This window comes from Doryrhamphus excisus, chromosome 9 (assembly GCF_030265055.1).
Source record: "Doryrhamphus excisus isolate RoL2022-K1 chromosome 9, RoL_Dexc_1.0, whole genome shotgun sequence".
In the NCBI taxonomy this organism is placed as follows: Eukaryota; Metazoa; Chordata; class Actinopteri; order Syngnathiformes; family Syngnathidae; genus Doryrhamphus; species Doryrhamphus excisus.
This window is the reverse complement of record NC_080474.1, coordinates 21067098-21084551: the sequence shown is the minus strand read 5'-3', so window position 1 is coordinate 21084551 and position 17454 is coordinate 21067098. Positions and strand designations below refer to the sequence as shown.

The window sequence follows — 17454 nt, the reverse complement described above, 5'->3', positions numbered from 1 at the left end:
AATTAGCCACTCCAAATTGTCCATAGGTATGAATGTGAGTGTGAATGGTTGTTTGTCTATATGTGCCCTGTGATTGGCTGGCCACCAATCCTCTCGTCCAAAGAGAGCTGGGATATGCTCTTGCACCCCTGTGACCCTCGTGAGGATAAGCGGTAGAAAATGAATGAATGAATGAATGAATGAGTAATGAATGAATGAATGAATGAATGAGTAATAAATGAATGAATGAATGAATGAATGAGTAATGAATGAATGAATGAATGAATGAATGAATGAATGAATGAATGAGTAATGAATGAATGAATGAATGAATGAGTAATGAATGAATGAATGAATGAATGAATGAATGAGTAATGAATGAATGAATGAATGAATGAATGAATGAATGAATGAGTAATGAATGAATGAATGAATGAATGGATGAGTAATGAATGAATGAATGAATGAGTGATGAATGAATGAAAGTAATGAATGAATGAATGAATGAATGAGTAATGAATGAATGAATGAATGAATGAATGAATGAATGAATGAATGAATGAGTAATGAATGAATGAATGAATGAATGAATGAATGAATGAGTAATGAATGAATGAATGAATGAATGAATGAATGAATGAATGAATGAATGAGTAATGAATGAATGAATGAATGAATGGATGAGTAATGAATGAATGAATGAATGAATGAATGGATGAGTAATGAATGAATGAATGAATGAATGAATGAATGAATGAGTAATGAATGAATGAAAGTAATGAATGAATGAATTAATGAATGAATGAATGAATGAATGAATGAAAGTAATGAATGAATGAATGAATGAATATGGCCCACGGACTGCAGGTGAGCCTGCATTAGATCCGAGATCGCCAACTCCACCTTTGGGGCTTTGCTGGTCAATCCCAAAAACATGAAGAAAAACAAATGCATTATCACGTGAGTGCCCCGCCCTTCCGCCGGGTCACCAACAGACACGCAAACATACATTTTGACCCCTCAACACACCTCATAAGCCCCGCCCCTCTCCAGCCCCGCCCGGCCCTGACCACACGTTCTCCCTGCAAGCAACAAGCCTTATTGGATGTCCACCGCCAAACTAATCCTCCAGCTGCGGCGGCACGGCTCGTTAAGGCTGACTGTTGAAACGCATCGACCAGCTCCGGACTCTTCAATACTCCCCTTCTCCTCTTAACCACAATCACTCGCCCGCCACGGGGAGCCATGAAGGCAGATAGAGTTGTGGTTTGCGTACAGAGCTGACAAACAGGGGTGGCCAAAGTACGGCTCAGGGGCCATCTATGCACCACCATTTTGCCACCAATTTGAAGCAAAATGTCTTAAAATATGTATCACTTTTTAAAACCCCTTCTACAATGGGGGGGTGGGGGCTCCAAATGGATAGTCTATGTAATGCTTGTTTAGAGATCTGCTACAGAGATAAGAAACAATACCTTCTCTTTATGCGTGTTTTGACATTTAAGCGCTAGCCTGCTTTCACACACACATTAATGGGCCGACCAGGCAGGGATGCTCTGTCAATGTCAGGAATGTCTTGACAGCTCCATTTCTCAAGCGGGACGCCTCTCTGCAAAACATGCACCTTCATGAACCCATCTTAGAAGAACACAAGCAGGCAGGTTGCCACTAGTGACGAGTAGAACGTGCATGAAAACACCAACAAAGCCCAATTTTTTTTTGGACACCTGTCCTGGCTGCTCAGTAAAATATGGCTAAAGTCAACAGCCTCCATCCTGTCTGACAGTTCATGTTAAAAATGATGATGGTACTTACTTACTTACTTACTTACTTACTTACTTACTTACTTACTTACTTACTTACTTACTTACTCACAGCTTTAAGCATAGCATGCTTACAAGCTAACTAGTTAGCCTCCAGAAGCCGCAAGAACAGAGGTACATCACAAGCATGCCTGGATTAGCTTGCTGCTGTGTTTAATACAGGGGTCTCAAACATGCGGCCCGCGGGCCAAATGTGGCCCGCAGGACGCTAGTTTGAGGCCCCCGCCTTGATATGGATGCTGTATGGTATCATGTACCCAGAAAAAAATTATTACGTTTGATTCATGTTCATGTTAAAGGTTAAATAACTGTTAATAGTTATCCTCCCTATCTGTGTGGAAGTGGTAAGTTTTTGGCTATTTACGTTTAAAGGAAATAACTCGAAGGCTACCGTTTAGGTCGCTAGCTCTCTAGTTTGCGAGTTAGCATGTGTCTGAAGACCCTGCAGTTGCGCAATATGTTGTAAATAAAAAGAGTATAAATGTGACTATAGTCGTGTTTTGTCATGTCTACAGGGCTCTAATAATGCTTTGTTCATTTTAATCTGAAAAAAATCATTTGTCTACCCACCAACTATATGTGCTTTCTTAAGTTTTTATTTTTTGCTGTTTTATTATTATTATTATTAATTATATTTATTTATTACTGATTGATTGATTTTCTTTATTCTTGATTTGTTTGTTTATTTTTCATCTTATTTTGTGTAGAAAAATAAAAAGTAAGATATTTGAGAACAGTGGAATGTTTTATCAGAGCTTTTATTGTAGAAAATTGGAACCAAAGCAAGGTTTTTAAATTTTTTTTTGTTTTTAATAAATGCGTTTATTAAAACTTGATGTGGCCCAGTCTCACCCGGACCCGAGCTCCAGTGGCCCCCAAGTAAATTGAGTTTGAGACCCCTGGTTTAATATGACTTTAAGGATGCGCACTCCATTGAAAGGAAATGAGAGGCGTTCATTTGATTGGTTAAAATGACACTTGGCTGTGTTACTGTAAACGCTCTCACGCCTTCTCTCCTCCCTCTTTGTGCTGGTTGGAGGGAAGGAGGCGTGGGTGCGCCGCGATGCGCCAGATTGCGAAATTGCGAAGTGCGCTGGCCAACGAGGTGTGGCCAATAGCTAACCCTAACCTGCTATTGTAATAGTGAAAATCGAGTCTATAATTCACTACTTTTTCTTCGTCATTCAGTCATTATTGTTTTGCACCACAGTGAGATCTTTCTGGGTTTTGAAGGAAAGCGTGATTGAAAAAAAAAAAACAAGCTTTTAAAAAAGCTTTAAACATCCAAAGACTACGTTCAAATGCATCCTGCGTACGCTCTGAAAAGTAATTACAGATGAAAAAAAAGGGGCGAAGAAAAATGAAGGATATGGGATGTAAAGGAGGAATGTGAGGGAGAAAATGCAGAGGAGGGAGTTTGCTGAAGATGTGCTTAAGAAGGAATTTTGAGAAGGGGACCTGCTGAATAGAGATTTGCACAAAAATAGCAAGCGTCTGTCAGACCCCCCACGGGGACGCAGGGATAGACTACAATAGAAAGAGAAGTCATTAGCAATAAGTCACTCAATCTTTTTTCCTACATACGTTTGCCTCAATTCGCTCTCCCACACTCTTTTTTTTTTTTTTTTTTTGACGTCAGCGCCGTCCTTCTGGTTGTCTCCAGTCCCTTTCCTTCTCCTTATCTCGGGATCGTTGTGTTTATGAATGTGTGTAATGAACTTAAATACTGTAAGAATACTTGAGACCGGAAAAAAATGTGACGGGAGAAAGAAAAACACTTTGGAAGAATGGACAAATGAAGGTCAGCGGTGTTATTTTCAGCAGCGACACATAAAAATAGCATTTGTATTCATATGGAGCAAATCTTACACTTTGGGTCTTGTGCTGAAAATGCACCGACTGAATCCGGATAGTGATCTTGTAAAATGTGACAAAAGGACTTGGAGTCTTATCATGAGGAAGAGGGGCTCCTCTCCCAGGACTGGCAGACAAGCAATGGGATTTCCTTGTGTTGTTTGCGTCCGTGTAGCGTTGGCCGTACTGCAAAAGACATTTAAACATCGTTTGGATTGCAAGGTTAACTCAGGAGGAAAACACGCTAGTCAAAAAAGTGAGTACACCCCTTTATTATATTGTCTAATGGGACCTACTACATGGTTATACTGCACTTTAAAGTAATCAGTGGGTGTACAGCAGGGGTGTCCAAAGTGTGGCCCGGGAGCCATTTGCGGCCCATGGCTTTTTTTTTTATTGGTCTGCTGCAAAAATACATAAATTACAAGGAATATAGTCAAAATATTAAGAGAAAAAAGTTGTCATTTAAGAATAATAATTTGACAATAATAAAGAAAAAGCATGAAGTAGAATGAAAATTAAATATTGAAGAAAAAAAAATTCATATTATGAAAAAACAAAACAACTAAGCCGTATTTTGTGGAAATTAGTTATATTCGTCTAAGAATGATGTCAAAATATTAGGGAAATAAATTCATAATTCCAAGGAGAAGATTTACAATAATTTAAAAAAAATGCAGAAATAATTTTTTTTTACGTGAGTAAAGTCAAAATATTGACAGGAAAAACTTGCAGGAAAAGTTGCAGTTTTCCAAGAATAAAGAATAATAATATAACTTTAGTAGCATAGAGGTTAAATATGAATATATTATGACATTTTTGAAAATTAGGATGGGGAAAAAATTATATTATTTTAGCAATAAAGTCATAATATTACAAAAATAGTGTTTAATAAGATTAGATCAGAAGAAAGTTGAACTATTGGGAAAATAAAAATGTTTTCACTCCTACTGTACAACTTGTAAACAAGTATTGATTTCACTATAAAATTATTCAACATTGTCTAAATAATTGGCAAAACAAAAAGGTAATTATGTCTTGCTGACTGTCATGGTCTGCGGCCACATGAGTGCTGCCAGCACTGGGGGTTGCTGCGGTTCATTGAAAGTAAACATGAATTCCACCATGTACTTTCTGATGCAAAAAAGTCTTGTTTTCTAGTCATTAGTTCTTCATTACTTCCTCAGTAACTACTGTATTTTTGTGTACATTATTCTAAAGTTAGACCAACTCGAGTGCTGACTCGAGGGTGTGTCCTGATTTGACCCCACCGTCTTGGGTCAGATTACATTTAAAGTCAATAGGGTGGTGCCTTTGACCGCTCAGATGCTAAAAAGTATTGTAACGTTTCTAACCCTAGGAGGCAATAGCTCTTAGCATACTAGAAACAAGGGACTGGTGTTATGTTTTTTTTTTTTTATTATTTTTTTTTATTTTTTTTTTATTATTTTTATTTAACAATTTTATTACAGCGGACATTTTCATATGAGTCATCACTATTATTGGTCGGCACCGACATTGACTTGAGGCATTTGTTCTTTAGTGGTACAATGCCTTTAAAATCCACGCGACCCAAATATACTTACATATTTTGACGTTTTGGAACATACTTATACACTTTTACAGTCTGGAAATGGGAGTCCAATAATCCGTTTTCGAAGCATTTTAAACTTTATTTATAAGTCCTACGGTGCACATTAGTGTCTATCAACATTGAAGATGACGGCTTCGGAGGAAGAAATCACTCCAGTTGATGACTTTATTCCCTTCCATTTCATCTCACATCCTTTCATTACGTTTTAATGATTTGCTGTATCCTTCCAGTACTCCAAAATAGCATCCCACTCGTCCACTGTGTTCCGGACAAAAAGCTGTATTCTCAGGCTTCACACCACACACACACACACACACCTGCTTTCCCAGTGTGCCCCCCCCTGTGAATGGGGAGTACAGAACAGAGGTTGGCAGCGGCGTGCGGGGCTGCGGATGTTTCTGCGAGAGGCTTATAAATCCCCCTGATGCTACTGATATGGAGGACAATGGCTATGCGTGCAGAGTGGGAGCTCTCTTTAAAGCCTCATTGAAACTGAATTCACTCCACTGCTCTTTAATGAGGTCACTCAGCAGGCTGCTGGCTGGATTTCATCGCCGCATTCAGCCGTAATAAATGTGAGCAGAGTGACCCGTACCAGTCTGTGATAACTTTTTTTTTTTTTTTTTTTTTTTAGCAAACAAGCTGGACGATTTACACCTGGCAAAGGTTCAAAACCCACTTGTGAGCTTCTTATCAGGGATGTGACAAGGCAAACAGTATTAATCACAGTAGATTCCACAGACTCGTCTCCTTATCCAATTGCATTGAACTTGGGGTTAATCGTTTTGCTTAAAGCGGCCAGCAGGCCACCAGAGTTGAAAAAATGAAGGAACGTTCACATGAACTCATGCAGATTTTCTATGTCTTGGTGACTGGGATCCAAATCCATTCATACTCGTCCTTCCTCCCTCGTGTGATGTAACAACGCGGTTTGTTATCTCCTTAATGGTTTGTTTATCGGTTTATCGCTATATTATCACTGTCGGATAACAACCTCGTAACTCCACTTTATGCTCGTTTTACACTTGGAGGAGTTGGTTGGAATAGAACCCCCTGCCTTTCTTAACCATAAATGGAATTAAACCCTAAATACCGCCATTGATTATTCCAAGGCCTTTTTTGATAGCTCGTGATGGCCCGTAACGGCGGCAAAAATTGAGGTTGTCGGCAAGAAAATTTCAAAAATGTTTAAAATCTTCGTCGAGCCACTTGCATCAAGCAATCCGCGCAAAGTGTTCACCAAGTGGAACCAAATGTCACAAACAATCCGCCTATTGGAATCCACTGGAATGTCATGGCGCGAGCCAAGTTGCGCCAAAGATGCTAGAAGTCACAAAATCTTTGGCGCCAACTGGCACCAACTGGCGCCAGTTGGCGCCAAAGATTATGTGATTGGCGCACTAGCTGTTTCTATGTTGCTATGTTAAATCAATGCAAAGTCTGTAACGTAAGTATTACATGTTACCATGTAGTGTATGTACTTGTTACTACATGGTGACAGTATGTATATAAAATCATAAACCTTCTTGTAGGTTTTTTAATAGCAGTGGTTCTAGGGGGCATAGGCGTATCCTATTATGTCTGCCTGTTTTTATCTGTTTTTATATCTTTAGAACACACATTAGTGGTGGGCAAAACCGTTCATTCAATAAAAAGATCCGTTCATTTTGTTCATTTTGGTCAATTGGTCGTTAGCCTGTGATCTCCCCTAATGGTGTGTCGGTCATGAACGAACGGGTCAAAAGAACTACTTCAATTCATGGTCGACTGTCAATCATGAATGAACGCCTGACGAGCGTCTGTCAATCTCTCGGTCTCTGTCTTACAGTCAGCTAACCCCACCCACCCACAGAGCGAGGCGCAACCATAGGATAGCACAGTGGCGGTGACCTTGTTCATTTCGTTCACAAAAAAGAACTAGTTTTTTTGACCCGTTTGTTCATGATACGACACACCACTAGGGGTGATCACAGGCTAATTGACCAAAATGAACAAAATGAACGGATCTTTTTACTGAATGAACGGTTTTGCCCACCACTACTGTGTTCTAAAGATATATAAACAGATAAAAACATGCAGACGTAATAGAATACACCTATGCACCCACAGAGCGAGGCGCAAAAAAGAACTAGTTCTTTTGGCCAGTTCGTTCATGATACGACACAACACTAGGGGAGATCACAGGGTAATTGACCAAAATGAATGGATCTTTTTACTGAATTAAGGGTTTTGCCCACCACTACTGTGTGTTCAAAAGATATATAAACAGATAAAAACAGGCAGACGTAATAGGATACACCTATGCACCCACAGAGCGAGGCGCAAAAAAGAACTAGTTCTTTTGCCCCGTTCATTCATGATACGACACACCACTAGGGGAGATTACAGCCTAATTGACCAAAATGAACGAAATGAACGGATCTTTTTACTGAATGAGCGTTTTTTGCCCATAGGATACACCTATGCACCCACAGAGCAAGGCGCAACGATAGGATAAAACAGTGGCGGTGACCTTGTTCATTTGTTCACAAAAAAGAACTAGTTCTTTTGACCCGTTCGTTCATGATACGACACACCACTAGGGGAGATCACAAGCTAACGACCAATTGACCAAAATGAACGAAATCAACGGATCTTTTTACTGAATGAATGGTTTTGCCCACCACTACTGTGTGTTCGAAAGACATATCCGACCTGTTCGTTCATGATACGACACACCACTAGGGGAGATCACAGGCTAATTGTTCCAAAATGAACGAAATGAACGGATCTTTTACTGAATGAAGGGTTTTTGCCTATAGGATACACCTATGCACCCACAGAGTGAGGCGCAACGATAGGATAAAACAGCGGCGGTGACCTTGTTCATTTCGTTCACAAAAAAGAACTAGTTCTTTTGACCCGTTCGTTCATGATACGACACACCACTAGGGGAGATCACAGGTTAATTGACCAAAATGAACGAAATGAACGGATCTTTCTTTTCTGAATGAACGGTTTTGCCCACCACTACTGTGTGTTCGAAAGATATACCTGACCCATTCGTTCATGATATGACACACCACTAGGGGAGATCACAGCCTAATTGACCAAAATGAACGGATCTTTTTACTGAATGAAGGGTTTTTGCCCATAGGATACACCTATGCACGCACAGAGCGAGGCGCAACGATCGGATAAAACAGCGGTGGTGACCTTGTTCATTTCGTTCACAAAAAAGAACTAGTTCTTTTGACCCGTTCGTTCATGATAGACACACCGTAACACACAGAAAAGGTGTGTTCATGTCTACTCGGAATTGTGGTTATTGGGCAAAATGTTTAAGAGTGGTTTTCCCTTTAGATACATACAGTCTGTAGTTTAGTGTTATAATGTTATAATGTCATAATGTTGTGGCATGGGGGTGCATCAAAGATCGTTTTGTAGTGCAAAAAAAGCAGGCTAAGCACGTTCCTCGACCCTCCAATGGCCGAAACCCGCCTCGACGTGACTAGGGTGCCCCTGCCAATACGCATACATTGTGTGCCTTCAAGGTCCAGCCTTGGAGGCGTTGCTTCTCGTCAGTATCAGCAAGTGCACGACGAGCCATCGAGTCCCAGTTTGCGAGGGAAGCCCCGAGCGGAGTGAGCAGACGGACTGGATGCCAAAAAAAAAAAAGTTACCGGAGAAGCTTGCAGCGAAGAAGAACCGATAAAGAGGTACGCTGAGTTCAAGTGCTCTCGGACAAGTGGGGTTGCTGCGGACTTTTACGCTGTTTCGAGCAAGATTTTGAGGGGGATGCTCAATGTATGCTAAATTATTTGACACTTTTTATGTAGTGTGACACGGATGAATGATGATCTTAGCGTTTTTGGATGCTTTAAACACCGAATTACTGAAACAAGCACAGTGGCGGATTTGAACGTAGCGACACCAAACGACTCTTCTGCTTTGACTAAATAGCGAGTGACAGCCGAAACTTGTGAGCAAACAATAAGAAACATGTTGCACCTGCGCCATTCTTGTTGCTGACATTTGCAAATGAAACCCCTTTATTCTTTTATTGTCTTTTATTGTCTGTGTATTGAGAGACAAAGGGCGCTTTTTAAGCTAATTTGTAAGTGGATGCTGGCGAGCTGAGTCAGGGGAGAGCTACACACACACACACACACACACACGGTGAACTTTGACCCTTCACAAACGGTATGGGCTTAATTCTTTATGCATTAAAGTCTCATTAAAGACTCAGTAGTGTAAGTAGTAAATTTGCTCTATTCTATTTTTTTTAGTTTTAAGAATACAAAAACTATTTATTTTGTATTAAATTGTTATTTTTGTAGTTAAATTTTTTTTTTTTGCATTTTTTAAAAAGTATATTATTTAAATTAGGAAAGAAAAACAGTTTGTAATACACATAAAATTAATCGTTCTGTTAGATTTAGTCCTGGTGCGTAATTAAATTTGACTTATGCATGTTTTTATTTAAAGTTACACTCAAAATTATTCAACTCTCATTATGAATTTACAGTATATGCACAGTTTATGAACTTACAGTGGTTTGACAATATAGTGACAAACCATTTAAATAGCTCCAATCCACAAATGGTCATTATTTATTATTTTTGAAGTTTCCAACTATTGAACGTTTATGTGATTTACAATGAAGGATTGAATAAGAATAAACTGTTGTCACTGCAGAGGAGAAAATAGAGATAGAGAGAGAGAATGTGTGCGTGTTATCTGATGGCGTGGGCGTTAAAGGGTTAATTAGCTTGAAGCCTGCCGAGCTACCTGGCTCAGGTATTTTCCATATAATATGAGGGAATTAAGAGACCATTGTGAGAGATTATCTCAGCATTGCAAATCCCTCTACAGTGAAGAATGCTCCTATCTGCTGGTGAAGTTGAACTCGACGTCAAGGCTGTAAAAAAAAAAAAAAAAGCACTTCAATTCACAAAAGAGGGGAAAATAGTATAAGATTGTCAAGAAATGAGAATTTTTAAAATTTAATTAAGCATGTACAACAGAAGATATAGTAGTTATTTTTTAGCTATACCATTAGCGAAAGGTGATACGTGTTCTTTAAAAGCCCGTCTCGATCGTTTACAAAGCAGAGGGAGTATTTTGCTCGGAGTCGAACCTCCCGCTGATCTCGGGACACACCGTTCCCCTCCGTGGGCGTACAGGTCACAGTGGGGCACGAAGCGAGGTTAAGGCACTCGTGCTCTGGTTTTGATCCGTCCCCCTTTTTAACCCCTCCCACCACCGCCACCGCCGCCACTCCCGACCTCTCACACCACAGCGGGCGTCCCGTCGGAGGAGCTGAGAGAGACGTTGCAGCCCACTGTGAAGATAGAAATGTCACTCGACTTGCTTCATTCTAGAGGAGAGTGACGGATTATTAGCATGCCGCATGGCTCGCTATGTCCACTGTGAAACTCTCAGGCCATCGTTTTTTTTTTTTTTGGCAGGTCGACATTACATACATTACATGTGTAAAAATAAGCTAAGCGCTGTTAAGACATTAAAAGTAAACCCTCTCTTAACTTTGATGATGTTTGGCGCAATAAAAGTTGTGTTGGCCTACCCATGTATTAAATCAGCTATAAAATACACTAAAAATAATAAGTTACCATCAAATTTGCTTCTCATGTCTTGGTTACCTTCTTAGGCTTCTTCAAACATGAACATTTTGGATTTAATACTTTTGGTGTGGGCATGTAGGCCTTTTTTTGTCACTATACCCCTCCATTTCTATTTCCAAAAATAGTCAAATGAACCTCTAGCAGACGGTAATGGTTTCATTTCATTAAGAAATTGAGTGCAATTGAGTGCATCCCATAATCAGTTCCCAGTTCCACATGTCCAAAAGGAGTAGGAAGAAGCAAAGCTTATTAAATCCTACCCCTCCGTCTGGTACGTTTACAATCACTAACTGTTACATTTGTTCACTTCCTGCTTTCCTAATATAGTTTAATTTTTTTATTTTTTTTTTCATATTTTAATTTTAATTTTTTTAAATAATTTTAATTTTAATTTTAATTTTAATTTTAATTTTAATTTTAATTTTAATTTTAATTTTAATTTTAATTTTAATTTTAATTTTAATTTTAATTTTAATTTTAATTTTAATTTTAATTTCAATTTTAATTTTAATTTTAATTTTAATTTTAATTTTAATTCTTGGCCTCTGGTTGCTAGGCAGAATCCACAGGGCACAATCATGTGTGCCCCCAAGTAAGTCAAAAACAAAAGAATGGTAATGGTAATGGTAATGGTTTAATTTCATTTGAACATGCATCAGATTACAATTGAATGCATCACATAATCAGTTCCCAGTTCCACATGTCCAAAAGGAGTCGGAAGAAGCAAAGCTTATTAAATCCTACCCCTCCATCTGGTACTTTTACAATCACTAACTGTTACATTTGTTCACTTCCTGCTTTCTGTAATACAGTTTAAGGTTTTTTTAAATTTTTAATCGTGGTCAGGTTAGAAACCAATTAACTGCGATAAACGAGGGTTGACTGTATTGTCAGTTGGTGCAGAGTGACATAGAGAATTCAAGATTAAAAAAAAAAATTATTAATGTAAAATTTTGGTTCATGCGCCTCGCCGATGGTTTTTAAGTGCAAGACGTTTTTCCATTTTAAAAATACCCGTTGATGTGTGAGCAAAGCCTTGACAGCATCTGTGTACCTATTTAAAATCGTGTGCAGATACTTATTATCTTCAGATGTTAAAAAAAAAAAAAAAAAAAAAGACGTCTTTGAGGCTGTGAGCTGCTTTTTCTTTGATCATCTTCTCAGTGACAGCTCCTCCACGACCTTCTCCTCGCTCGCTTGGAGGCAGGGGAAAGAAAAGGGAAAAAAAAAGAAACATGGGATTTCTTTTTGACTTCAGCAGACACGTAAAGGGAAAACATTCTTTAAAGCGGGATCAGGTTTCCAACCCAAACTGACCGGCGCTTTAATTTTGGAATGCCGGGATCGCTCACGGAAATACATTTATTTGGGTTTCTCCGTGCCGCTTCCTTATGCCTAATCTGCACTCTGCTAGAGTAGCTAATGCAAACATTTGTTTGTAACCACCATCCCCACATGGCGGGGCCGCACATCAATCATGTTGACAGTTTGGCGACAGCGAGGCTTATTAAAGTATGAAAACCATGTTGGAGCAAGTTAACCATATTAAAATTCCTCACAATCAGGTGGCAGACCACAAACGGCTGTTTTATGAGGTAAGGCCGCTTGATGAAAATAAAACCCGCATCCAGGGTACGGGGAGTAAAATAAAAATGTATCTTTGCTGAAGGCAGCATAGAGGAAAATGTAAGACTTTTATATTTATAGAGACTTTATTGATATATTTATTTGATATTTTTGATATTGTATTATATGCTAATAATAAGCTGGTGTTGGTCACAATGTGCTGGGCAATTGATTTTTTCTTAAAAAAAAAAAGCTGCGGGTATCAAAAAAAAATTAAAATTAAAATTAAAATTAAAATTAAAATTAAAATTAAAATTAAAATTAAAATTAAAATTAAAATTAAAATTAAAATTAAAATTAAAATTAAAATTAAAATTAAAATTAAAATTAAAATTAAAATTAAAATTAAAATTAAATAAAAAATAAAACTATATTATGAAAGCAGGAAGTGAACAAATGTAACAGTTACTGATCTGTAATCTGATGGATGTTCAAATGAAATTAAACCATTACCATTACCATTACCATTACCATTACCAAAATAATTCAACAGACAGCTAAATATACAAACATCTGCCAACACAAGTGAGTACACCTCATGTGGACACCATTGCTGCCTTAATCCTCTTGGGCAAGTTGTTACTGGAATCCTCTTTGTAATCTGATACATGTTCAAATGAAATAAAACCATTACCATTACCATTACCATTACCATTACCATTACCATTACCATTACCATTACCATTACCATTACCATTACCATTACCATTACCATTACCATTACCACATTGGCATGAAGTGATGAAGTAATGTCTTCCTTTTGCAGGACCACTTCCTGTGTGTCAGTGAAATGAGTCTAAGCACCAGTGAGATGGAGGACCTGTGGGAGTCTTTGGGCTACCTCAACTTCACCGACCCCGTGTCCAACATTTCCATCGTGGACGCCATGGTGTGCACCACGGCCTTCAACCGCCGTGCCCTGCTCCACTCCATGTGCGTCCTCTACACCTTCATCTTCGTGGTGGGTCTGGCGGCCAACGCTCTGGTGCTGTGGGTCAACGTGCGCGCTCAACGGGACTCCACCCCTCGCCACGAGACGCACACATACATCGCCCACCTGGCCGTGGCTGACCTGTGCGTGTGCGCCACCCTGCCCGTGTGGGTCAGCTCGCTGGCCCAGCACGGACACTGGCCTTTCGGGGAGGTAGCGTGCAAACTCACGCACCTCCTCTTCTCCGTCAACCTCTTCGGGAGCATCTTCTTCTTGGCGTGCATGAGTGTAGACCGCTATCTGAGTGTGACGCGCCATCGTGAGAACCAGGACGGAACGCGCGGGAAGCTGATCCGCCGTGTGGTATGTGTAGGGGTGTGGCTTCTGGCGCTGGTCGCCTCCTTGCCGGACACCTACTTCCTGCGTACCGTCAAGGCTTCACATGGGGACAGCATGCTATGCAGGCCCGTGTACCCGGAGGAGAACCCCAGGGAGTGGATGGTCGGCATCCAGCTGAGCTTCATCCTCTTGGGGTTCATCCTCCCCTTCCCTGTGATCGCCGTCTTCTACGCCCTGCTGGCCCGAGCCTTCGCACGCACGTCGTCGTCGGCGTCGGCGTCAGCGTCCTCCACCGTGGAGCAGGAGCGGCGTCTGAGCCGCAGGGTGATCCTCGCCTACATTGTGGTTTTCCTGGGCTGCTGGGGTCCGTATCACGCCGTGCTCCTGGCCGACTCGCTCTCCCAGCTGGGCGTTCTGCCGCTGACCTGCGGCCTGGAGAACTTCCTGTACGTGGCCATGCACCTCACCCAGTGCCTGTCCTTGCTGCACTGCTGCTTCAACCCCATCCTCTACAACTTCATCAACCGCAACTACCGCTACGACCTCATGAAGGCCTTCATCTTCAAGTACTCCACGCGGACTGGCCTGGCGCGCCTCATCGAGACGTCCAACGTGTCCGACGCGGAGTACACCCCTGTGGCTGTGGACAACCCCGCCGCAGATATGAGGAATTGAAATCATTTCAATGCAGTCCAATATTAAAGCTACAGTTTTCATCAAAGTGACATTGACGGACGAAATAGGAAATCCTGTGAACGGACGCGCATCAAATTGATGGACTGATTGCAAAAAAGCACTTAGGGAGCAGTTTGATTATTGATATGTACGTAAATATCGTATTGTTACTCATTTGTAAAGCCAAACCTCATATTTGTACGCTTGTTTTGTGTGTTTATAATCAGGCGGACATCATCACAATGACACGTTTAATCACGTTATTTATACTCATTTATAACCGACGTTGTTACTCGCAAAAACTTGATGTTACGAATCATTCTTACAGTGCACACACTGGCGGGCTCGTTGTTCGAGTCCTGCTGTCACACGTTCGCTATGAAAACCTCGTTATTACGTCATGTCAGTTGAAGTCGTTACAGTACAGTCGTTGGCACCCCACGGGGGGCTAGCTGTAAATGACGTGGATGGACATGCTAGCATCGTCCAAGTTTTATAATCATTATAAAAAACGGCTACAAAGTTGTTTTTCTTGATGGCGACCATGTTTTTCAATCAATACTGCGCAGATTTTCCAGACACATTCCCGCCAGTCCCGTAATGGTGTACACAGTCTGAGGGTCATTCAACCAAACACTCTACGGTTACAGTGTCCTTTGTGGTCAAAATTTGGCATTTAATAACAATAGCCACGTTTACATGAGGAGTTTTTCTCTTTCCGAATGACCTTTCCGAACAATGGTATCCATGGAAAGGAATATTCCAATCACGTGTCTACATGCGCCGCTATAATCAACCAGAATAGTCAATGGGGCATGCCCAGTAAAACGTAAACACCAACATCACGTGATACCGACTTCCTGGAGTTTTTCTTCCACTTGTTGGAATAACTCCGTATTGCCAGTTTTTCCTTCGTCCAGTCTTGGAATTTAGTTTGAATCCAAAACAAACTTTCCTTAGCAGTCCAGTGCCGATTGCTGGCCTCCATTTTTTTAAAAGTGAAGAACGTCTGGAGCTGCGTGTTACGTCATATCTCAGCATTGGCTGAAAGAACGCACCCGGGAACAGGAAAAGATAAAGTTGAATCTTGCTAATATTTGATAATGAAGCTGGGCACATGTTTTATATAAATATGTATTTTCTTTTGGAATAAAAGTGGACTTGTGAATGGCGTATAGAAGGGTTTAGATTCTGTTCCACAGATGGCGCTAATGCACACCAAAGCTGCTTGCCAACCGCCAATAAACAACAGAAGAAGAAGAAGAACGCAGTCTGACAACTTTCCGTTTGAGCGGGTACAAGATACCTCAATCGGATTGGGGAAAGGAATATTCCACCCCTGGGAATCCCATTATATATTCATTGGGATTGGCACTTTTCTTTGGGAATGAGGTGTATACAAAGGTTACATTCTTAACCGGAATGGAATCGGAATATTTGGGTCCATGTATACGTGGCTAGTGCCACCAACCTACAGGGACCTCCAATAACTGAGACGTTCTAATTTTTTCACATGACTGCTCGGTTCTTAAATATAAATAATGCCACAACGCAACCACTCCGTGTGTCCGCGCTTACTTTTCGGAGCCTCTTTTCCGACATGAATGTCTGCTAATTAGCCAAGCTAGCATGCTTTGTTACCATGCTTTAAAAATGACATTATTTCTGAGTTTTATTTTTAGCATACTAGCATTGTATTACAGAGAAAAAGGTCACCATTGGAGTTGTGTTTCCATTACCCATTGGAGGCGGAGCCAATAAATACCCTCATTTGACCCTTTCTCTCCCAGGAGACCAAAGCCGCATATGAAGTGTTTTGCAGCGTGTGAATAGACGGGTTATTACAGTGTAATAAAGCCATTATCGTTACTTTGGCATTGACAGGAGGCTTCAACCGGATGAAATATGACAACCGTGCTGTTTGTGTGGAATTGATCGTGCTGCATCAGCACGTTGGGGCCACACACTTGACTGACTTTTACAACCAAATAGCGAAATAGCTTTACTGCTCTCGTGCAGGCAGCAGCAAACAACAACAAAGAGTTTATTAGGGACCAAATAAAGTGAGTTTGTGAGTGTGTGTATGTGTGTGTGTGTATGTGTGTGTGTGTGTTTGACACATACCCCATCATCGACGTGTGTGTGCATTTCATGTTTTGACTGCAGGAGACGTGAACATGCCTACAAGATCACACGCATTTCTTTGCTATTGTATAACATGTTATATTAAACGCAGATACAATATTTTGCCTCAATACTTCCTGGTTGATATCATAATAATATGACAACTGTATAATCTCGATGAGAAAGTCAGTGCAGTAGGAGTCATCGTCCCCTGAAGGCATCGATTTCCGACAACAAACCATCAATCCAAGGAAGACGACGTCATCGTGCGACATTGACTTTGCTGCCCCGCCTCCCTCAGCGTTTCTTTAACCTCACCGCGTGACCTTCTGTCCTACGAGGGCGTCAACGCCCTGCCACTGTTGTCCTCAGGATACGTGATAACCCTCTTTTGGTCCGACCTCGTTGCAATCATCGCCAGTACTTCAGTCTTTCCGCTCATCGGTGGTTTCTAACCCAACCCCCCGCCCCGCCCTATCTGGGATGGCGAGTACATGACTGAGATTGCTGGGATGAGAAGGTGCTTGGATCACGGTGTGTTCACACTCGGTTCGCTTAAGATCGAATGTGAGCGCTATACATGCTCAAGACTCCATGAAATGTTCAAATAAAAGTAAAAAGCATGTAAAAATGGCAACTGTGTATGACAACATTGACTGAAAGTCGTCTCGTCCTGTGTGTGTGTCTGAATGTGACATATGCAACCTATTCATCCCAGAGGACATTTTGCTTTGGAATATGTGAGTTACATCACGTAATGTCAGAAAAGCTCTTGAAAAGTCAATTTTATAAGCTTTTGGGGAAATGTAAGCTGGTAAATATAGCAAAATCTATAAGGATGAATAACGTGTATTCATCCTTGCAGACAACATATTGGTTTGGCAA

At 40.7% G+C, this 17454-nt stretch overlaps 1 protein-coding gene across 1 annotated transcript; it reads left to right on the top strand.

Annotated features, from left to right (window-relative positions):
- Window positions 1-8834: 8834 nt before the first annotated feature.
- On the top strand, window positions 8835-17034 carry ackr3a (atypical chemokine receptor 3a). Its single transcript, XM_058082983.1, has 2 exons — window positions 8835-8948; window positions 13267-17034. Exon 2 carries the CDS (start codon window positions 13291-13293, stop codon window positions 14443-14445), a length of 1155 nt encoding a protein of 384 aa, XP_057938966.1. The 5' UTR covers window positions 8835-8948; window positions 13267-13290; the 3' UTR covers window positions 14446-17034.
- The last annotated feature ends 420 nt before the right edge of the window (window positions 17035-17454 follow it).